Source organism: Echinops telfairi, unplaced genomic scaffold (genome assembly GCF_000313985.2).
Source record: "Echinops telfairi isolate 266 unplaced genomic scaffold, ASM31398v2 ScPeMD7_70;HRSCAF=299, whole genome shotgun sequence".
NCBI lineage: Eukaryota > Metazoa > Chordata > Mammalia > Afrosoricida > Tenrecidae > Echinops > Echinops telfairi.
Window position 1 is genome coordinate 44,841,310 of NW_022103968.1, and position 25,405 is coordinate 44,866,714.

Sequence of the window (25,405 nt, forward strand, 5' to 3'; positions counted from 1 at the left end):
TCCCACTGGAATTATTATACAATTCACCTATTTTTATACCACCTTAAAAAAAAGGTGGTATAAAAAGATGGGGGATGCAAAAATCAAATTCACTGTCATCAACCCAATGATAATGCAGTGACCCTATAGGACACAGCAGAACAATCCCTGTGGGTTTCCAACAGGTAAATCTTCGCGGGAGCAGAAAGCTTCATCTTTCTCCCACAGAAAAGTTGGTGTTATTAACTACGGAACTTATGACTCGCAGTTCAGCCCTTACCTGACGGTGGCACTAGAGTTCTTTAAAGCAACGCTAATGCCATAGTCACTGTCAAAAGAACACTTCAAAATCTACCTTGAAGTATGATACTGTCTGTGAAAGGGTTTTATATATGTGCATGTATATGAATGTATTTATAAATATATGTTTATATATATTGTGATAGGGTTTTATATGTAAATATGCATATTTATTTTTCAAGGAAATCCAATTAATACAACTATTATTCAAGTTTACACACAAATCACTAAAGCTAGTGAGAAAGAAACTGAAGAATTTTAGCAGTTCTGTCAGTCTAAAATTGATCAAATACCCAATACATATGAATATATAATTATTAGTGATTGGAATGGAAAAGTAGGAACTATAGAAAAAGGGACAGCAGTTGGAAAATATGGCCTTGGTGACAGAGACAAAGCTGCAGATTGCAGAAGATAATCTTGTAAGACCAACAACTTCTTCATTGCAAATGCCTTTTTTTCAACAACAGGAACAATGAGTACAATGTGCGGAGGTCACGCATTGGGTTGTGATCCTCAAAGCAGGCACACGGGGAGCATGCACAGCTCTGCAGGACAAAGGACAGGGACTTCTGCTCCAGTAAACACGCACAGTCTCAGAAATGCCCACTGCTGTTCTACCCTGTCCCGTAGTCAGTACTGACTCAGTAGCAATGAGTATACATGCGCCTCTACAAGTGGAATCCATTGCAATCAAATTGACAATGAAAAAAAATAAAAATTAATGGCCCAAATAAGGCCAGGCCACCAAGCAGTCACATGTAATTTCAGGTGAAAGCTAAAGAAAATTAAATTAAGTCCACAAGGGCCAAAATACAACCTTGAAAATATTCCATGTTAATTTAGAAAACATCTCAAGCACAGATAACTCATTGAATATCAAAGACAGAAGGTATGATGAGCTGTCCTTAAGAACATCATGTATGAAAATAGCAAAATGTCCTATAAAGACAACAATTAGAGATCAAAGTGGATGTCAGAAGACACACTGAAGTTAGCTTTTGAACATAGAGTAGCAAAAGCACATGGAAGAAATGATGAGGTAAAAGAGTTGAACAGAAAATTTCAAAAGGCAAAGTAAAAGAATATCATGAAATGCATGACATGAGGTTAGGAATCCTGAAAGGAAAACCATATTCAACATGTCTCAAATTGAAAGACTGAAGAAAAAAATTCAAGCCTTCGTTTGAAATATTCGTGGATTCTATGGACAAAAGAAACCGGGGTGATTTAGTGGGCTATCTGTTGGATGATTATCATTAAGCTCAGGAGTACAAAACCAGTAGCCACTCAATAGAAGGAAGTTTTCTACTTTTATAAAGATTCAGTCTCAGAAACACACGGGGGCAGTAATGTTGTGTCCTAAGCATTGCCATGAGTCAAAATCAACTCAATGACTGAGTTTGCTTTGCTATGAGAAAAACAATGAATACTGTGTAAAGCATTAAAATATGTAGAATACTCAGAGTCACTGTACCAAAAAGAACTATTTACATTCAAAAATCTTAAAAGCTAGTGTTTGCTTGTGGCAGTTACATAATCTACTGTCAACTTGAGCAAAGGGATGGGCTCTAGCCTGCCAATAATCAAGTCATAGCCAATGAAGCTTTTGTGCGGGCATGACCTTTTCCTGAGGATTCTGGGAACTCCTGTCTGGGATGTGGGACACACACTTTCCCTGTGAGACATTCCTGTTGACAAGGCACATGGAGTTACACTGAAGGAGTCAGAGCACTGGAGCTGGCGGAGCCATTTGGAGACCCATGCCAGTGCTGAGATGCTTCAACTGCCATTGGATCCACAAGACTTTCCACCCACTGGCTTGTGGTCTTCCTGCATTTGGCATGATTGCATGTGTTGCATTAGTCTAAAGAGGAATTTATAGACTGATATCAAACATATTGGATAATATCAGATTTATGGACTTGATCTGTACTGGGCTGGAATGTTTTCAATTACTCTTTGTATAAAGCTCTTTCTTAAACACATCTGAGTGTCTATGAACTTGTTTCTCTAGTCTAAAACATTGCTCTAAAACAAATAATGGTGAACAAAGAAGTTTAAGCTGCACTGAGTGCATTATCAAAGAAAACCAGGGTCCAAGAACTGATGGATCCTCAACTGAAATGATTCAACAAGTTGAGGAACTACTGGAAACACTCATTCCTCTATGCCACGGCATTTGGAAGATAGGCCAACTGACTGGGAGAGATCCATCTTTGGGCCCATTACAAAGAAAGGTGACCCAAAAGAATTCATGAATTATCAAATAATATCATTAATATATCATGTCAGCAAAATGTTACTAAAGATGGTGGCAGTAGTACATTGCCAGAAAGTGGCGCTAGATTTAGAAGAGAATGTAGAATGGATGATATCATTGCTAATATCACATGGTTCCCAAATGAAAGTAAAGAATACCATCAAGGTGTCTACTTGTGTTTTATTAACTATGGAAGCCATCCTACTCTGTGGATCATAAAATACTATGGACAATGTTGGGATAAATGTGAATTCAAAGCACTGCCTTGTGCCCAAGTGGGATCTGCATGGACCAGGAGGCAGTTCTAAGAACAGAACAAGAGGATGCTGAGTATTTTCAAATCAGGTGTATATTAGGGTTGTAGCCTCTCACCGTATGTATTCATACTGTATACTGAGCAAAGAATCCAAGATGCTGGACTATATAAAGAGGAATGAGACATTAAGATTAGAGGGAAATATCTGAACAAACTGGGATATGCAGATTACAAACTCTTTCTTGCAGAAAGTGAAGAGGATTTAAGTTCTTGCTGATGAAGATCAAGGTTTTTAGTTTTCTGAGTGAACTAAAATTCAATGTAAGTAAGGCCCAAATTCTCAAATGAACCAATAATAAAACAAAACAAAACCAATAAAAAACATAACAATAGGTAAATAAATGATGACAATTGCTAACGATTCATTCTTGCATGGATCGAAAGTCAATGCTCATGGAAGTCGAGAAACCAAAGGTTGTATTGCATTGGGCATATCTGCTGCACAAGACCTCTTTAAAGTGGTGAAGAGCAAGGATGTCATTTAGAGGACTCATGTGACCTGACTCAAGCCATGCTATTTTCAATTGCCTCATCTGCATATGAAAATTGGACAATTAATAAAGAAGACATGAGAATTGATTTTGGCAAAAATATTGAAAGTGCCAGAATATGTCAGAACAACAACAACAACAACAAATTGTCTCAGAAGTACAACCAGAATGCTGTACTACTTAGAATGGAGGATGCCAAGACTTTGTTTCACAAAATTTAGATACTACCAAAAGAGACCAGTCCCTGGAAAAGTCCATCTTACTTGGATAGGATTGGCAAAAGAGATAGTCTGTGAACCCAGGAGACACCAATAGGAGTTGGATTGACAGTGGCTGCGACAGCAGGCGCACAGGCGTTTCTTTCTATTATGTAGTAGGTCCCTATGAGTGGAACAAACTAAATGGCACCTAACAAGAATGCCTTTTAACCCACCTCACATGCCCAGATCAATTAAATAAAAAGTATATTAAAATATATACCAGATATATACTTGAGTATAAGCCTACCCAAATATCAGCTGAAGAACCTAATTTTACCACAAAAACTGCATTATAAAATGTGCTGAAAAACTCAGCTTATACACGAGTATATACGGTAGGTCATCAAAGCTCCTTTGACATCACTAACCTCTTCTTTTTAAAAAAATGCTGATTGTATTTAACATTGCTGTCTGGAATGCATTAGAGCACAATTACCAACAAAGGAGGTATTTGTGACTATTTGAACAGTTGATCCACAGTCTCTGGTCCTAGGTAGCTAGTTGGTATGGACGTTTCTCCAACTGTTAGACATTGAAAACACGCACTCCCCACCAAAAGAAGGCCCAATTCATTCATTGTAATCCCAAGTTGATTAATTACAATAATAATAATAAATATTATAGTCCTTGTATCAATTCACTATTTAGAAGTTCACTGTTTTTATTATTATAAAAATAAAAAGGGAAACAAGTAGATGGGGAGAAGAGAAAAAAATATTTTTTTGTAGAATATTTTTAGTGTTTTGAGGAAAACTAGGACATATATAATATGTACTGAAAAATATAATGAAAAAGTAAGATACACTTAGTCTTGGCAGTGAATCTTGAAATAGAATATAGGGCTACCGCTGCAGACTACTTCTCTTCTTCGCCTGTCTCCGAGCGCTATACTACATCCCTCTAGCCTCTTCTGCAATAAAACTTGCAGCACAAAGGACATAATTTTTAAGCTTCCCTTTTCTAGAAAACTACAGGCTCCTTATTTACTTTGATAGGAAGCTGAATGTGAAAAACTGGCAAGTTCTTTCAGCTACCAATGGCTCACATATGTTGCTTTATCCTTTGATTTCCAGTACTAAATTCAACTCTCACATAGTATGTGAAGAGCATTTATTTTGGAGAAATATTGCTGGGAGACTAAATTAAACATACAAGTGCAGTGCCTCTACCCTCATTTCATTGAAAGTCACATTCTTGAGACATTGCTAAACTAGGTTTAGTTAATGTTTTGCCTGAACAATGTGTTTTTGTATTAACAGTATTGTAAGTTTCGAACCTTCTTATAGACAATCATTTAGATATGTTTGTATGGAGGATCAAAAGTAATTTCTTTGTACCTATGTTATCAAAGGATATTTTTAGTAGAAGACTCAAAATTTCCTTGTACAATGTCAATGCACCGTTATTGAATTTTATTGTATATGCAAGTGTGACTAGTTGTGAAATTTTGGTTACATAGTTAGCTGTATCTTCTGAAGTGGTAACATTTTAGAGTCCATAAAATTCTTAAGTTTCTGCTAAAGAAATAAGAAACTATAATTATAAAATTCAAAAACCATACAAACCTAATACATGCTGTTAGAATAAAAAATGGGGTGTGTGGATACACACAATACACACACATATGCACAAACATATCTTCATTGCTTAAGAGTTAAGCATGTATATTTAGTCAGTGGTCCTATAAAGACCCATAAACCCACTACCATCTAATTGATTCCAATTATAGTGACTCTATAGGGCAGAACTGAACGGCTCTGTACTGTTTCAGAGTCTACATATCTTTATGAGAGAGGACGTCATCATCTTTCTCCTACTGCGCAGCTGGCGGGTGTGTCTCAACTACTGGCTGGCCTCATCGTTAAAAGGTCAGTGCTTATCTTACAGGATCATGAGGGCTCCGTTTCATTGTACTTGATAGAGATAAGAAATTATGACTGTAGAATGGGTCATAGTAGAAATATTTGGCAAAAGGTATAAATTTGATTCCCAAAGGCCACTGGACAATGTCTGTACCAATGGCTTCAAGCATAAGGACAACTGTGAGATGGCACAGGACCCGGCAGCATTTCACTCTGCTGCGATGGGTCGGCACCATGCAGGGGTCCTCAAACCTTTTACACAGGGGGCCAGTTCACTGTCCCTCAGACTCGGAGGGCCGGCCTATAGTTTAAGAAAAAAAACTACGAACAAATCCTATGCACACTGTATCTACCTTAATTTGAAGTAAAAACAAAATGGGGCAAAAACACCCAGCTGCCTGGATAAATATCCTTGAAGGGCCGCATGTGGCCCATGGGCCATAGTAGAAGACGCCTGCAGGGCAATTAACAACAAGAACATGGTGGCCAAGAAACCCCCCCATATCTCTGTGCTGGTGTGTTTGTTGTGGCTGTGGTTGGGTGTCAATTGTATGACGAGTTTCAATTTGTGAATACTCATCAATGTGTTCACATGTGATTAGTACACTTTTCTATATGTAAGTAGCATTGCTAAAAAATTTTTCAAAAAAAAAAAACCAAAACCACCCCCAAACACCACATAAACCAAAACATTTACTTTTCAGAGAAGTACCACAATCTTCCATCCCTCTTCTCACTACAAAAAAACAAAACAAAAATCAGTCTATGTACAATCAAGTCTGCAAAAATAAAAATAAAACAAAACAACCCTCGCTGTCATGAAATCCATTTTGACACACAGTGACTGTACAGGGCAGAAGAGAAGCCCGGTTTCAGGTTTGCAAGGCTGTAACTCTACAGAAGCAGCACCCCCCACGCTTCTCCTGCAGAGCTGGGGGGCAGCTGACCTTGACATTGGCAGCCCAGTGGGTAACGCACCACCCCCCAGGGCGCCTTCAGCTGTGCAGCACGGATTACGAAAGCGGATGTGGGAAAGTCAGGAGAACTCAAGGTGTTTGAGATACTGTAGCATTACAAAGGGTTGCCTCTGCAAATATAAATATATGTCATTATTGAAGAAAGAGTCCAAAATTAGACTCAGATCTTTATTCCTTTTCATTAGTCTTTCTTGAACGCCTAATTATAGTTCACAAAGCCCTGCTTCCTATCAACTGAGATAGCTATCAAGGCAGATATGTGGAAGCTTACCCAGAATTTCTGACAGATAATGGGTTAATTTGTTTAATTATTACTTTTTTATTTCCTATGTCTGAAGTCAGGGGCCAACTTGATGGCCGCTCTTGAGATCACATTTGCCAGGCTCCCAAGTTAATCCAATGTATGGTTACCTGTGAAACTTCAGTCTCTTGGAAATTCCACTGGCATCTTGATTCAGTGGGCAGCCTTGTAAGGTTCTTTTCAAAAGAACCCACCAATAAAGGGGCCCTTGGGAATCAATTGGATTGGTGAATTGACTTCTCCCACACAGGCTCATAGGCAATATTTACACTGAAATCTCAAACAAATCCCCGGTGAACTGCCTACACCAACCTCTGCTCTGCCCTCTTTACCGTTAATTGCTACTGGCTTGTACAGCTGAGTAAAATCTTCAATTGTAATTTCAATTTTCTTTTAGAATATCTTGGGAAGACATGGATGGGGCAAGCATGTCTTCCCTGAGTCAAAGATTATATTAATATTGCTAACAAATTTATACTTAAAAATTAGTATATTCCCTTGCCTTTGACTTACACCAAAATTATATTGCTTTACCACCTGCAGAGAACTCCTTTATTTAAAGTTTAAGATTCTAAAGATAAAACAACGTATAATAAGTTTTGTAGTAAGCAAACTTATGATAGCTACTAAAATAGTTGATAAAAGAATTGCATTGTATATTATTGAGAAAACTGTGTTGCCACATCACAAGTACAGCAAATCAGTGCATTCTCGGTAGGAATTTAATTTTCTATATGACAGGGAAAAGATCTTCACTAGGTGAATATAAATAATACAGGCTAAAAAATGGCATGTAATATGACAACAAAACAATATTTATATACTTCTCACCGTGAGAATATATTTAATAAAGTGAAATATAATTTTACTCAAAGTTCAAATATGATTCAGTTTATAATTTATAGCAATGAAACCATGAATTCTTGAAACTCCCTGCATAGTTTTCAATAATAAAAATGTTTCTGTTTGCTTACAGTTTGAGATACGATCTGACATTAGAATGACTAAAGCAATTTAGAATGATTTAAAGAAGAAAATCCCAGTTGCTCTGGGGCAGACCACAGATTTTGAAAACTCCAGCTAATTGCTTGTATGTCAAAATATTTGGCTGATGATTTGAATGTGAGATTCATCTTAATTATACATAGCAATGCCAGCTAGAGACAAGGATGACAGGGCTAAAGTAGTAACCTTCTCTTCAGCTCTCTCAGCTCATGTTGTATTGTCCTTATTCTTCCTTGTCCCTCTCACCCCAGCTGTCTCTCTCAGGCTCCATCCCCACCCTGCTTTCTCCTGGCCTGGGGGAAACCCCCAAAGCGCCATCTGTGATTAGCTGAGTGAAGCAGTCATCTTGGAATAGTTTGATGAGAAGAAAAGATTTACATGAAAGTAACTTTCTCTCTAAATGGGCTGTCAGAAGCTGGAAGATAATAAAAGTGAAAGTTTAATATTTCTCTTTGAAACACATGGTAGTCTATGTACTAGGAACATAATTCGAAACCTACTTACAACCCAATCCCACAGCCATCAAATCGGCTCCAACTCAAAAACAACCTATACATTTTTATATATTTTTTTAATTTCTATGAATTTTTTTTTGAAAAAAATATTATTTGCTAGGAACTATGTGGGTGCCCTGAGGTCATTTCTGAGTGTGGAAGGGTGTGCAGTGGAGAGATGTTCACAAAGTGTCTTTCATCTGAATATTATATATTATTGAGACTTGCCGTCATCGTTTCATAGTGACCTTTGCAGAAAAAGACTGCCGAAATCAAGGCACTGTGACGAGAATGGGTAAATTACCTTTCTTCTTCCCAGCAGTTGTGGGTCACCTTGGGAAGAAGGAGCGAGGCCAAATAAAATATCACCTCTGGGTCTTTTGTCATCTTGTACCTCGGGACAGGCACTCCCATCGACAGGTATAGTCTGTGTCGTTCTAACTCTAACCCAGCTGAATGAAAAAGGGATGAGGCAAGAAGACACCATACCATCTAACTTTTATTAGTTTCATTAACAGACATATGAAGTAATGAATTCAGCTTAATACTTGGGCTTTTTAGACATGGAGGAAATGATAAAACCCCCTCCTTGCTTAGGAAGCCCTGCGGTACAGTAGAGTTCTACATGGGGCTGATCACTAACCACAAGATCTGCAGTTTCAACTCCCTACCTGCTGGAGAAAGATGAGGCTGTCTGCTCCCAAGATTCAGTCTCAGAAACTCACAGGGCCGTCTAGAGTCATTATGGTACGGAATCTAACTGATGGAAGCAAGTGAGGGTTACTGATTCATAAATAAACATGCTATGTTATGTGCAACCCTACTTAAGAGAAAATTTAAAACAAAACACTAAAATAAAATATACTGATTTAGCAAATGTGTCAAATATCTCAACGACTTGTAGGAAGGTTATTTGTTTAGTGAGTTGGGGAATAATTATTATCTTGTTACCAAACAAAAGAAGGGCTTGATATTCCTGTGGGACACAATTTCTCTAAAAAGTATAGAGAAATTTCCATTTATTTGTGCAAACTTACCCATTCCTAGGAACCTTGCCATTGGGAGAATGGAGGTATCTTGTCACTTACTTCTCTGCTGAACTTAAGTTTGAGTGTGTGTGTGTGTATCATACATACACCAAACACTAAACTATAAAATATGACTGCCAATATAAGGCTAGACTATTTCCAAAGATACAAAGACATGTCATCTCTAATATTTGTCTGAATACCTGTACTCTGGTAATAGCTGCTGTTTTCTTGTTTTGTTTTTTAATTTCTGCTAACTCAGGTTCTCTGTTGATTCCTGTAAATCTTTTCTCTCTCCATTTTTTCTTAAAACAAAAACAATCATGCAACAGAACAAAACAGTACCATAAATAAACATGAAACATATTGTTTATTTCCTAATAAATACTGATCACATATTCCAATGATCTAATGAATTTTAATAATTCCAATTATTGTATTTGGAGGTGTGATGGCTAATTATCTGTCGTTTGCGATCCACTGTTTTTGTCGTGATGCCTGTGGTCTTTCAGCACTCCAAAGTCCTATTGGACATTAATGTAAGAGACAAATTGTAATGTGGCTTGGGGATAATAAAGAAAAGTTGCAATATCCATTTATTTGTTTTAGGAGACCTGTATTCCAACATGAGAAGAAAGATGACATGATGGACCAACTGCCAGGATGAGCGGCCTGTCTCACTCATGGTAATGGGACATATGGATGAAGACTAGCGAGTTATGATGTAAATGGAGATTGGGGTGAGACTCAAGAGACATGCCAGAGGTATCTGGTTTGGACTTAATACATCATCAGATGTGAAGAAATGGAAAGAGCTAAGCTCAAAGCTTAGGTGACTGATCAATTGCAATATTATTATTATTATTTGAAAGAGTGAATCAAGCATCGAAAGCATATTTCAAAATTATGAATTTAGTTAGATATATTCCTTATTTGACAGAATCACAGAATCCTTGCAATAATCTTTTTTCTTTCTTTTTTTTTTAAATCAATTTATTGGGGCTCATAAAATTCATCACAATATATAGATCAATTGTGTGAAGCACATCTATACATTTGTTGCCCTCATCATTCCCAAAATTCACTTGTCTTTTGGGTTCCCGGAATCAGCTCATTTTCCTTCCCCCCCCCTCCCCATCCCTTCCTCCTCCCCCTCCCCCATGCACCCTTGATAATTTATAAATTATTATTATATCTTATATTACACTGCCCGGCGTCTCTCTTCACCTACCCCTCTGTTGCCCATCCTCCAGAGAGGAGGTTATATGTAGCTCCCTGTGATCAATTCCCCTTTTCTACACCCCCCTTCCCTCCTGGTATCGCCACTGTCACCCCTGGTCCTGAGTGGTTCATCTGTCCTAGATTCCCTGTGTTTCCAATTCCCATCTGTACCGCTGTGCATCATCTGGTCTAGCCAGGTCTGCAAGGCAGAATTGGGGTCCATTGAAAATAGCATGCAGAGATCAGGAAGGGAAACCTAAATATATGATTTCCATACTTTTGATTTCTTTGAAGTGGGGTCTTTAGATATTTTTTTCTCTTAGACAACAATCAAAATGTCTATTGAAAACGAACACACTCTGTATGCCTTGAAAATCTCAAACCTTCATGCCCCATTTAGTGATCAGGTAGTACAATCTACATTGTAATGGAACTAAAGGCTAAATATATTTTAGAGTTTTAGCATAAGATATTCAAATGTAAGATTAAAGTAGCTGTTCTCTTAGACTTCAGCCATTTTTTTCCACATGGTACTATATGTGTGTGTGCGTGTGTGAACTAAGGGTACTTTAAAAGTATATGAAGTTATATAACTTATAACAATGAGGTGAATGTTTTAGCCTTTGCTATAAATGCTTCACACATGAATGAAATCACTAAAATCTAGCATCTTTGAAAAGGGGGGTTTATATTTCTACTGCAGGCATCTTTCAGTTGGGTTTAAGATCATCTTATTTATCATCCAAACCAGTGCATATTGTTGAGAGTGAAAAGGGCATTATGAATAATTACAGAAGGAAAACAGGAATAAACATAAAGTGACATAGGCAGTTTATGAATCTCTCTATGGTAGAAGAAATGCCATATTTTAAAGGAGATCATATTGCCTACAAACTTTATGTTCAAGTAAAAATTATAACTTCCTAATATGTACTTCATTTTAAGTATGCCTCAATTATTATAGTTAACTGGACTTTGGGATGCTGACTTGAAATAAAATGCATGTTTCTTTCAAGTGAACATAGTTTATTTAATATTCTAAAACTTAACAGCAAGTTCATTTTCTCTTCCTAGTTTTACCTTTACTTTTTTTCTTCAACATGCTGAAAAAAATCTCTGACAGAAATAGAAAAGTAAATGAAGAAGATAAATCTCTAATTCGTGATACCAGCTGTTACATGCTCACACAGCTTTTTAAAGAAGAATATTTCTTCAAAATCTAAGAAAAACATTTCACTTACATTTTCCCCTCAGCTTCCAATACAAAAGTTGGGATCAAGTCCAATAAAAAACTTTTATGGCAATGTAAACTAACTAACACATTATTAAAGAAAAAGGGGAGAAATTGAAAGACTTACTATCAACTTCCCGAATGTAGCATTTCAATGAATCCCTGAACAATGCCACGATACTCAGCTATTACTCAAGTGGGTGGCATATTCTTCTTCTTACAGTTTGATACCTTTGCTTATTATCCCCTTGACTGAACATACAAGACAGTGATTTGAATCTAGTAATGTCTGTATAAATTTCCATTAATAATATAAAGTATTATTAAAACATTAAGAAAAGATATGTGACTCGTTCTAATAGATTTTTTTTTCTTAATTGATGAACTGTGTTAGGTGTTTCTCTGGTACACTATGAAAATTGACTTTGATAATAAAAGAAAAATCATTGATTTCAGGTTTCAAATGTGGTGGTTTGGAAATAGTACTTTGTCAATGCTTTACCTCCCACAGAAAACAGCACGACGGGACACCCAGTAGATTGACAGTAGACAACTGATACATGTTCTTGCGTTTTATATAGTCCCGTGATAATTAAAATGAAATAGTCAGCACAAGAAGATAAATATCATGCTTGGCTATTTTATACAAATGGTAAACGTATACTGCTTTTCTTTGCTGAATGACCCCCACAGCCTCACTGAGTGAAATCCAAGGACACTGCTATCACACAGACGGCTCTCTCAGTGGTCTGGCTCTATCCCTCATTTCCCGGTTAACTGCTTGTAGCTTGCTGTTTCATAGCTCCAAGCTTTTACTTCTGTTCTTCCTTCTGTTCGGACATATTGCCTACTTTCTTCATTGTCCCAAACTTACCAAGCAGAAACTTCAGCTTACAGTGATCTCTGGAAAACCTTACTTGAGTTTCTGGATTAATCTAAATTTCCCAATTGTGTGCTTTGTTGGCATGTAACCAATTGATGTGTTATCTCGGATTGAGCTGTTTATCTCACTCACCTTCAATATTACAAGCTCCTTAAGGAAGAGGGGACAGTAAGTCGGCACAGGTTTGGGTGTGTATAATATTTTTGATGTTAAGAAAATACATCTTGGTTTGAGTCAAAATAAAACACCCACAGAAAGAGTATTGTTTGCAAACGGAAGTCTCCATAGTTAAACCACACAGCCATTTAAGGAGCTGTCTTCTCGTGAAGTGATGGCTTAGATAAACCATGTTTAAACCTTCATTCTGATGTATATTAGTAATGTGACACTGCATAAGTTTCAGTTTCTACGCTACACATGAGCTTGGTAATAAGGCTGCAGAAATAACTCAATTAAACCCTATGGAGTGCACCTTGCACAAATTACATGAGCAATGTTTATTATGCTACTATTGTACACTCTGTTTTGCTTCATTTAATAATTTTTAATGTATAAATTATAAGATAAACACAATATAGATTAATTTCATAGCTAACATTTTATATGCATAGTTACAAAAAAGACATGCAATACATATTGTTTTTACTATGTATCTTTCCTATGTCTTTTCATTTACTTAAAATACCCATTATCCCTGTTTGTCAAATTTCTCTTCTGTCTTTACTGTTGATCTCTTACCTTCTTAATTTGGTCTGTAAGGATTAATTTCAGTTTCATGGGTTGGCACAATACCTTTACATGATATATATATATATATATATATATATGTATGTATGTATGTATGTATGTATGTATATGTATACACACACACACATATATATATACATTTTTTAAAGAATCATTTTATTGGGGGCTCTTACAGCTCTCATAAACAATCCATACATCAATTGTATCAAGCACACTTGTATATATGTTGCCCCCATTATTTTCTAAACATTTACTTTCTATTTGAACCCTAGGTATTAGCTCCTCTTTTTCCCTCCCTCCCACCCTCCTACCCTCATGACCCCTTGATAAATCAAAAATTATTATTATTTTCATATCTTACACCGACCACTGTATCCTTCACACACATGATTTTACTATAGCTTAGTAGATAGTATTAAGCCAAAATGTAATGCAAACATTATTCCCCTATCTTTGAAGTTGTTTCATAGCTAAGATCACTTTTTATTAAAGGAAAATTGTGAGACGAATATTAGAGGAATCTCCAAGCAAGCAATGGCTTTTATTTTATGTTAGAAATCCATTGTTTTATATTAATTAAAATATAAATTTACATTAGAAAACTATATTATATGAAGACAACATAATTAGATTATGAATTATTGAATATTAAAATATACGTAGGTATTGTTTCCATTATTAAAGTTATTATTTTTTTAAGTTATGAAAAATAATTTATATAGGCAGAAATATATACAATTGATAAGTTAGCACCTTCCTTGATATAATATTCAGTTAAATATTCTTCTATTTTATAGTACTCAGCATAATAAAAACTAAAAAATAACCTTTTGAAGTAATTTACCATAATAAACTAATTTGCATTTTGCCTCTTTTACTATAAACATTTTAATGCATTGCTGTCAAAATTAATTTAAAATTTTATATTAAAGCACCTGCAGTAACCTCTACAGGTTCCTTTGATGAGGAGTTAATAAACACAATAAAATAAGAAATTCGTTTAATTTACCTTAATAACTAAATCAAATTTCTGATGAAAGTCTCTGTTTACTGGCTCCAGAAGACGGAGTTCTGCAGTCCTCGGGTGCATATGGAAAAACTGTGGGTAGTCCTCAGGGGTCCCTGAAAGACATTGACAGTGTATAACTGAGAAAAAATAAGGAATAAGTGGTTCTGTTTTATTTGTTTCCTTCATTAGTTTAGGAGCAAAATCACAAGTTCATAAATAAATCAAGTTTGACAATTAGGCAGTCTTGGGCAGCAGATCCAAATGCAGTATAGGAGTAATTAGCTTATGTACAAGGAAATGAAACATATCTCTTGCTTGCATGTTTTTGCAAACACCATTTTATGTGAGTGCTTTCATTAATTTGTCACTTTATCACACGAAGAATGACATGAAGTATATGCAAAACAAAAATTTTATCACAAAAGTATATTATAATATTGAATAAATCTTAATTATAGTATGCATAGTCTTTCAGCATGGCTGACAATAAAAGTAAACGGCAGTTTGCACCAAATATAACCATGCTTGGAAATCAATAGAATATATTTTGTTTATCTAGGTTTATGTTTTTTTAAGATAAGAATAAATTCTATTATATCAAGCATATTATAATAGTTTTGATGAAATTCATAAAGTCTGAAAAGCATGTTTCATAAATGTAGGCTTTTCAGAGAAATGTAATGTATTTTATTCCCTGCAAGAAATTTCCTCAAAGCACATGGTATTTCCAATCTCATGTGCTTTTAAAAAAATTACACAATATAAAAGGATAAGAAAGAGGAATTGCTCATTAGGTTTCTGGTGTTGAAGAAGAAGAATGAATATTCAATGGGCTGCCAGAGGAATGAATACGTCTATCGTGGATGAAGTACAGGCCAAGTAACTGTTAGAAGCAAGGGCGGAAGCGAGACTTGGTTCGTATACTTTGGGCACATCACCAGGCAGATGAAATTGCAGAGAGTTCTCATGCTTAGCAAAGATAAAGATCCATGAAAAAGATTTGAGGCTTTCAGTGAAACGGATTGGCACATTGGCGGTAACAATGGGCTCAAATATAGCAATGATTTTGAGAATGTCCAGATAGTTTTATTGTGTTCCAGATAAGGTTGTTATGATGCAAACTGGCTCAATGATGCCTAACACTAGCTGCAAGAATTATGTTGTATAGCCACCACCACCGTCAGGATCCAAGAGGCCCATGATGTTCACTTCTTATCTCTAGCCACCAATCTTCTGGTCACGGTCTCTGTAATTTTGTCTTTTTGTGAGTGTCCTAAAGCAGTATATAAAAGATCAAGGTGCTTCACATCTTCATTAAAGCTTAATATCATCGCTCTAAAAAATACTTAGTCAGTTCAGTAGGCTTCTAGTACATTTATTTACATTGAAATTTAGATTTGCATTTTCCTACGACTAAAACCCAAGTCCACTGCCATCAAGTCAATTCTGATTCACAGGGACCCTCGGGTTTGGAGTGGAATTGCTTTCTGAGTCTGGAACTTTTCAGAACTGAAAGCCTCATCTTTCTCCCCCAGAGCGGCTGGTGGTTTTGAACTGCTCACGCTGGTATTACTTGCCAAATGGCCACCCCTTACATCATCCGTTTCATATAGTTAGTTCAAAGACAGTGCTTTCAATGCTATATTTAAGAAACTATTTCCTAAGCTTCACCATTTCCCCCCCAGAAATTTTGTAGTTTTTCTTCTTACATTTTGGTATTGGAATTCTTTCAGGTAAATGTATCTTGTGCAAGGTATAGAATAAGGTGTAGTTCTCAGCATAAGCTCATATAATTGTTCCAGCATTATTGTTTAAGTAGTGTTTTTCCCCTTTCATTAACTTACTACTTTCTATCATACTTGAAAACACTACTATTTAACAGACTTTTAAAATGAGCAGTAGTTAACTGTAATTGTCAGGCATATTACTTCTGACCCTCTAGAAATAGCAAATGGCATGAGATCCTGAGGCAAATTTAACATCTCTTGTGTTATTTGTAACCAATAGAAAATAACTTTTTGAATGGCTTATGCATTGGCTAACATACATCTCATACACTACAGAATAACAAATTGAAATTAATTCAAGATCATGTTTTTGTCTCTACATCAAGAAAGTAAATGGCCACATGTAAAATATTTAATCAGGAATCTGTTACATAATGAAATCGCACAGAATTCTTCTCTTGTAGATGCCTCAAAAACTTCATGGAAATATGTGGCTACTCCTCAAATTTTAACATTGTAAATATGTAGACGTTTATGATTAACCTCAGTCAAGTGTTACTAAAGGATACACCCATAATATATTCTGTTTAAAAATATGTACGCAATATGTCATATAGATATAATGTAGGATATATAATATGTAATATACATATTAATTTGAAATATAAACTCATAACTGAATTTTTAGTAAAATTCCTTTCAGTAATCTCTAAATGTTGTCTGTCTCACAAAAGTCTGGGTGCTTTTAAAGTATTAACACGTTGTTCAAGAACAGAAGAGCATGTCTGAGCATACGGTCAATACAGAATCACTCGCTTCATGTCATTTGGAGACAGCAATAACTATTCATTTGTGTTAAGTTATACCTCATTAAAGATGAGCCCTGGGAGGTAGTGGTTATGCTTTCTGCTGCCATGTGCAAGGTCAGCAGTTCAAAAGCACCAGCAGATTCAGACAGAGAGAAAAAAAAGGTGCTTCCTCCTCGGGTAAAGAATTGTCATTTCAGAAATTCACAGGGGCAGGTCGACCCTGCCCATTAGGACTTCCGTGAGTGTGCATCACCTCCATCACACTTGAACATATTTCACGCATCCAAAAAAATTAGCTTCTTAAAAGGGACCTAAAACCTTGGGCATTTTCTTTCGCCAATCTCTGTTTTGATTTAATCTACAGTTTAATTGTATTAAAACTCTCACTCAAAACTCAACTCACTCTTTTGATTGAGTCAATCCTGACCCATAGCCATCCTACAGAACAGAATAGAACTACCCCTGTGGTTTCCGCTGACTGTAAATCTTCACAGGAGTCGAAGCATCTTCTTTCTCCCAAAGAGCAGCTGCTAGTTTCAAACTACAGACCTAGCAGTTAGCAGAACAGTACTTAATCCTCTATGCTATCAGGGCTCCTAACAAACCCACTGCCATCATCAAAGAATGGCCCCTGTGGTTTCTGACACTAAATCTCTAGGGAATAGCAAGTCTGATCTTTCTCCCACAGAACAGCTGATGGTTTTGAACTGCTGACCTTGCAGTTAGCACCCAAAGAGCAAACCACTCTACCAGGAGCCTAAGTATAAGGTAAATTAAAAGGATACTTCTATATTCAATTCACGTGCTATCCCTCTTCAAAACAATTTTAATCTATGGTTTGAAGCATATTTTTCTCCAAGACTTAAGTTCTTATTAATCTTTAATCATTCATATATAATTTCAAATTTATATGAAGGATATTACATTTAGAATCAGTTCAACATAGTGAATATAATTAACATTCCTCACTTCCACAACTAAATCTGGCTAAAATATAAATTTTTAAAGGATAGGATAAGCATATGTTCTTGTTTTGAATGTGCTTTAATTACACCTTCTTCTTGACAATACATATTAACTTGTAATGCATGACATGTCTATTATACAGGCTGCAAGATTGGAGTATGATTTATAGCATTCTGTCACCATCTTTCCTAAGGATAAAGAAGTGAATTCTAAAAAAATGTGAAGTAATTAAAGTTTAAACTGTACTTTTGTCATTGTTTAATATGTTACATTAGAATGAAGATAATATAATCTCAAAGAATATCTGGAAAAAACCCCACACAGTGCAAACTTTTCCTCCAGTATCAGCAAATGCTGAGATGTAGTGGCACAAGTGCATTTGACATTAAAATGGCACAGTATCTTTCTTTTATGACACTCCATAATCCCAGAGCTCTCCAGAGAGAAGCTCTGTGCCTGTCTTTCCATAAAGAAATAATTTCTCAAGGTTAACAACCAGTTTTGCATTCCGCAAAGTCAGTTTGGCAAATACATTGCTAAGTGGTTTTTAAAAAAATAACCATTCTAGTAATCGCTACGACCATGAAAGTTTGTCATAACATTTTATCAGTAACTATATGTATTGTTAGTTAAACTGAAACAAAGAATGGAGAAAAATTTATAAAAATATATAAACGTTGGCAAGAAAACAAAATCTTTAAAATCTACATTTTTAGTGTTATGTGGACAAGAAAAGGCACATACCAATTTATTGTTAATTATTTGAAAAAAGATTATTGTAACATCATTGACATTCTATTTTTAACATCATTGACATTCTATTTATAACTGTAACTCTAGAAGAGAAAAACATTTTATGAAGAAATATCTTTTACTCGGCATTTTACATCTGCACCTTCTGAACCTACTCTATGACACTGAATATGTCTTAGTTGGCTATAGTGAAAAAATAAGCTATGTATATATATATACATATATATAGATATATATAGATATATATCTTACCAAGGAATCAACACTTATTATTCACTAATATAAAATGAAGATAATTAAGAACTACTATATTAATTGTTTAAATAGCATACAAGGATAAATCACTAAGACAAATAAAAAAATGAAAATATGTATTATAACTAACACGAGTATCCATTAGCCTATTGCTATATAGTGGCACTAGGGCCTGGTAAGAAGTTAATTATACATATATATGTATATAGATATAGATATAAAAATAAACTAATATGTATCTTATAAATTAATATATATCTTATAAGTTAGTGTATATATATATCTTATAAATTAATTCAATCGTTCAAGTCTTCTTTTTTCTAATGAAGTCATCAACAGTAACAGAAGGTAAAGGAAGCTCCTTTCTCTCACCATCAGACTATTTTTGTTATTTTACATCCTCTGTAAATAGATGGTGCTATTATAAAGTATTCAAGAAATTTTGACATTATTTTTCTTAATAAGCATTGTCAGCTTCTGATTCTGAACACTTTCTGCTGATTAAATGAGAGTAAGCAATATACTATTGCTACTGTTTCCGGTTTATACAGGTGTGGCATTCCTCTAGATAAGATGTCTTCAAACTTGTCTCTATAAATAGTGGATGGCTGCAGAAAATTCTATCCATCATACTCTTGTCTCTGTCTCATTAAGAGGTGTTTATTAATATATATTATCAATATATAATTTCATTATGGATTATTTTTATTATTCTATTAAATTTTATTTTATTATTTATAATTAATTTATTGTTAATAATGTTATTCGTATATTAATTTATGTTGTTAGAAACATTATCAATGTGTGTTATTAATAGTTGTAGATTTAAATCATTTTATTGGGGGCATGTACATCTCAATACAATCTATCCATCCATCCATTGTGTCAAGCACATGTGTACATTTGCTGCCATCCTCATTCTCAAATATTAACATCTATTAATGGCCCATCACAACAGTGCTTCTGATCTGCTTGCCAGACCAGTTCCTTTTAAGGCAGAAGGAACAGCTCCTCAGAGCATGGTGACTGTTTTCTGGTGTCACAAAGGGTAATCTGGATATATTTTTGAATACGCAGACAGCGATCACAGAGGCTTATTATAAAGATGTTTGAGGAAAATTGAAAACGGCATTAATAAGAAAAAGTCCTGGAATGCTGCAGTGAGGATTTTTTCCAGGAAGGCAATGAACTTGCTCTGATGTTGGAAGGGCAGTCCTATAAGAATTCTATTGGAAACCATTACTCCACCCACCTGGAATCTCTGTTCTTCTCTCTTCAGACTACGTTTTGTTGCCAAAATGCAAAAAAATATTTCAAAGGAACATAAATATTTTAAAAAACAAAATTGGAGGCTCTTGGGGATGTCAACTGTTGGCATGGTGTCGGTGAAAGAACACAGACTGCTTCTGGGAAGCATTTGAGAGATTAAAAACACCACCTTCAGGAGTGTTGTGATGGAACATATGTCAAGGAACAGTAACTTCACAAAATGATTTTTCAAGAAAGGTTTCTATATTTCTATAATAATGCTTGTTGACTCCCCTTGTGTTAATTCTTAAACGGAATGAAAGGTCTATCACTTAACCAAATAGTTTTTTTTTTTTTAGAGAAGTAAAGAAATGATGACAGTAGTCAATGAGATGCAGAATATAAAAGTTAAAAAAATAGCCAGCCCATTTCCTTTCATCTTTAGATATAAGCACATTATCTTCTCTATATTCACAGAATAGTGTCAGAACTGTGTTAGACAACACACACTAGCATTCACAATGTCCCCACAAACTCTGTGATCTACCATTAATGAAAAATCTACTGCTACAAATTACATGAAACTTTAATCACACAGAAAGGCAGGGCAGTAGTGTAATTTTCATATTCTCTGACCTAACACTGCAATGCACAATGGCTCTTAATCATCAGCTGCACACTATCTTTGTTATTTTCATTATGTTTGTTTGCATTAAACACCCCTAGTAAACAACAACTGCCACGAAACTTCTCATTCCTGAAACAGAGAGAAAAAGATGAGAAAGGGGTATTTCTATTACACTTGTTCCATCAATTTTGGGAGTAATTTAGGATTCTTGAGGTTTCACTGGCAGCCATAGTTCTTTTGAACTGTCACAAATTGCTATTGAGTCAATGTAAATGAATAACAGAATTAGAAATTACTAGGAGTAACGTAGTGTGTTGAAAATTAAACAAAAATCAGCTTGAGATGTTATTTTCGTATTAAATATTGTTCATTTTGCAAAAGTGCCCTGGAGTCAGACTCGAGGAATGCATATGTTTGATTTTTAAATAATTATTTTTATATCGAAAATTATTTTTGATCAACTACTAGAAAGAGAGCATGACGATTTATGCTAACCAGTTATCCGGTGCAACTGGTAAGAATTATTTTGGCATAATAAATATTAAATCCTTTAATTAGGATCCTAAAAGTAACCTTTAAATGAAGATATTCAAGGAAATCCATCACAACAACCAAAGAGTAAGCGAGGTCAGAATTTCTGTTATTTGAAGCAAGACCTTTCCTTTAATCCTGCTTTCAATCTCAGCAAAGCAGAAACCTCTTCAACTGGCTCCAGCCAACAACACGGAGCTCCCTCTTCCACCACCTGAGGGGTCAACTCTCTCCCCAAAGGGAAAAAAAAGTTTCAGTGTTTCTTATCCTGCCCTCAAAGTTTCATACACTAGCTATGCCCTAAGGGAAAACAGTGGAACTCTGAGCACTTTCCATGAAGGTAACCAGATGTTAGAAATAACAGAAAGTATTTTCAAATTTGTCATTGTAAATGCACTCACACAACTGAATAAACTGATTAAAAAATCAGAAGAAGGTTTGGTGACAATAATCTGTCACATAGAGAATATATTTTTTTTCTAAAGAAGAAAAGAAGAATTTGGATTTGAAAAATAAATAAAAAGAAAGATATAGAGAAAGATATGTTTCCTGGAAAGCTTAACAAGGACAAAGAAAGCAAAGATACAAATATCTGAATTAGAAATGCAAACGTTGACACTGCAACAGACCCACACGAAACAAAGAGCAGTAACACAGCGCTATGCAAGACTGTACTCCAACAATTTTGATAACATAGAAGAAATACCAAGAAATATGCCATCAATCCAAATTAATGTAGGCCGATGTGGAAACCATGAACGGACCCATTACAACAAAAGAACGAGAGACCATCAATAAACTTCCCCCAAGAAAAGCCCAGAAATTACAGGGGAGTTCTGCCACGTACTCAGGGAAGATATACCACTAATTCTACACAAATGTCCAGAAAATAGAAAGGGACTGCAACCACCACCACCACCCCCCTCCGCCCCCGATCCTGTGAAGTGAGCATAACTCTGACATCATAATCACACAACTACACACCCGTATCCCGTATGAACAGATATGCAAGGTTTCGCAATCAAATTCTAGTCAATAGAAACTAACAACATATATAGATTTAACTTCATCATGACCCAAGTGGGATTGATACCAGGAATGCAAGCATGATTCAACATTTGAAAAATGATCAGCGTGATCCACAACATAAACAAGATCAAGAATAAAAACCCGATGATGGGATCAATAGATGCAGAAAAAGCATTTGACAATACCTACAACCAATTGCTAAGAAAAACACTCAATAAGACAGGAACAGAAGAGAAATTCCTCAACCTAATAAGGGCCATATATGAAAATGCAATGGCCAACATCACACTCAACGGAGAAAAACTGAAAACATTTTTTGTGAAAACTAGAACTACACCAAGTTGGCCTTATTATCACTCTTATTTAACAATGTGCGAGAGTGCTAGACACCTTAGGCAGAACCATGAATCAACAAAAAGAAATCAAAGGAATACAATTAGGCCCCGAGGGCTGAAGCCCTGGCTGCTTTCATATGATATGACGTTATATACAGAGAGTGCCAACGACTCCACACAGACTGCTGGGAACAACCGAGAGATTTGGAAAGGGAGCAAGATGTAAGACCGGACAGTATAAATCAAATGGATTCATATGTACCAGTGAAGAAAGCTCTTAGAAACACGTTAAGAAAACAAAACCATTTACAATGGCCTCATAAAATGTGAAATCTAGGAAGAGACCTAACAAAGCAAACAGGAAAACTGTACAAAGAAAAGTACAGACTATTATTATAAGAAACCAAAAGAGACTATCCCATGTTCATGGGTAGGAAGATTTAATAGTGTGACACTATCAATACTACCTGAAGTAGTGGTTCTCAACCTTCCTCATGCCACAACCCTTTCATACAGTTCCTGAGGTTGTGGTGAACCCCAATCATAAAATTATTTTTGTTGCTAATTCATAACTGTAATTTTCTACTGTTATGAATCGGGCGACCCCTGTGAAAGGGTTGTTCGACCCCCAAAGGGGTCGTGACCCACAGGCTGAGAACTGCTGACCTAAGGGAATCAAAAACTATGAAATTCAGATCCAAATCCCAACTTCATTCTTTAAAGAAATGGAAAAATTAGTTACCAACTTCATGTGGAGAGAAAAGAGGACAAAGATAAACAAAGCACTCGTCACAAAGAGCAAAATAAAGACCTAGTGCTACCTGACCTCAAAACTTACTATATGGCTATGGTAGTTAAAACAACTAGGCACTGGTATACAATGATGCATACAGAGACCAATAGAACAGGCTAGAAAACTCATCTGATTTTTGACAAAGGCCCCAAAAATATAATAAATGAGAAAGGGTCAACCTTTTCAACAAATAGTACTGGGGAAAAAATGGTTCTCCATCTGCATAAGAATAAAATGGAGTCGTACTTTGCCGCATGCACAGAAACAGGATTAGGTACCAAAATATAATCTCCAGAGCTTTAATGACCATCAATGAGAAATTTGGGGCACACTTATTGCAGGGCGTTCATGGACTACCAAATACAATAAAGGAAGTACGTGCAGTGGAAAGAAAATCAATAAATAGGACCAATTAAAAATCAAACACTTATGCACAGCAAAAGACTTCATCAAAAAAGTAAAAAGAGAGCCCATAAATTGGAGGAAAACCTTGAATAAGGACACAAAGGACAAGAGACTAATTACTAAACTCTACGGAATTCTGCAACACCTCAATAAGAAAAAATACATAATTCAATCAAAAGGTAGGCAAAGGGCATAAATAGATCATTCACAAAGGCTAAAACTCGAATGGCTAACAGACATATGAGGAAATGCTCACTATCACTAGCTTTGCGAGAGATGTAAATTAAAACAATGATTAGCTATCACCTTATACCCACAACTATAGCCTCATTCACAAAAGGAGAGACAAAGAAATGTTGGAGAGGATGCAGCGAGATTATAATTTACACACTGCAGCCTGGCACAATCTGTAAAGGTGGACAATCATTTTGGAAAGCGATATGGTGCTATTGTATTTTTAGTCTCAGTTGCCTTAGGTAATTCCAGAGTACTGCGTTGTACACATGCAGCACCTGTACACAGAATGTTGCCTATAGACAGACCTTGGTATAATGGTTGCACAGTGGGCTATGAACCACAGAGCCAGTACTTTGAAACCACTTTCTCTTAGGGAGAAACAGGAGGCTTACTACTCTTGCAAGAGTTACAGTCTCAGACACTCAAAGGGACTACAGTTCTACTCTGCCCTAGAGGGTCACTATCAGTGTACATTGTACAGTAGTCATTTATGTTTGAAAAAAATCTTTGTGATGAAGAAGGCATTCGTGGTTTGCCTTGAAAAATTCTATCATGCAATCTCTAATTTCGTTCCTTTCCACAAGGCCATCTTTTCCAATTAGTGTCCCTTCTTTTTGTTTCCCACTATCGCATTCCAACCTTGAGTAATAATCTATGCATCTTGGTTACATATTTGACCAACTTAAGATTGAAGAAGTTGGTACAAGTTTTCAATTTCTTCACTAGCTGTAATGGTTGGTGTGTAAATTTGAATAATAGTTATTGGCTGAAAGCTTACTCCATCCTTGTCTTTTGGTTGACTGGTGTGAGAGGGCAGCCCTTCTGCAATCATATTTTGAGTTTTATCTGGCCTGTGGGCTCCACACTCAGCAGTATATCTGACAATGCCCAGCTGCTAGTCTTGTAGTTTGCAGTGTCTGACAATGTTCTTCATAAAGTTATCAGTAGCTAATTCCTTCGAAGTGTGCAATCTATTCCTGCTTCACAGTCGGCTCTTGGTCTGGAAGCTCTGCTGAAATTTGTTCACCTGGGGTGTTCCTGCTGATGCTCGAAATGCCAGTGACACCGCTTCCAGCATCACAGCAGCACAGGAGCCACCACAGGATGCAAACTGACAGACAGGTGCTGGAAGTGCACACCTGAAAGATAGTTGTTGTTTTTTGTCCATTGACTTTTTTTCTGTTTAACGGTTTGCTTAATTTTAAAGATAATTGTTTCTCTACATAGGATATCAAATAATATATTTGGTTGCCATAATGTAGTTATTTATTTTTGAAAAGTGGCCTCTTCTTCATGCAGTAATATATAGCCTCTGCCTGTGT

At 35.8% G+C, this 25,405-nt stretch overlaps 1 protein-coding gene across 1 annotated transcript in view; it reads right to left on the reverse strand.

Moving 5' to 3' along the window:
- Window positions 1–25,405, reverse strand: part of PCDH15 (protocadherin related 15) — a 952,716-nt gene that overhangs the window by 425,768 nt on the left and 501,543 nt on the right. Inside the window, exon 10 of the mRNA XM_045291300.1 lies at window positions 14,368–14,480. Within this exon, the coding sequence (XP_045147235.1) occupies window positions 14,368–14,480 (113 nt within the window). The remainder of the gene's footprint in view (window positions 1–14,367; window positions 14,481–25,405) is intronic.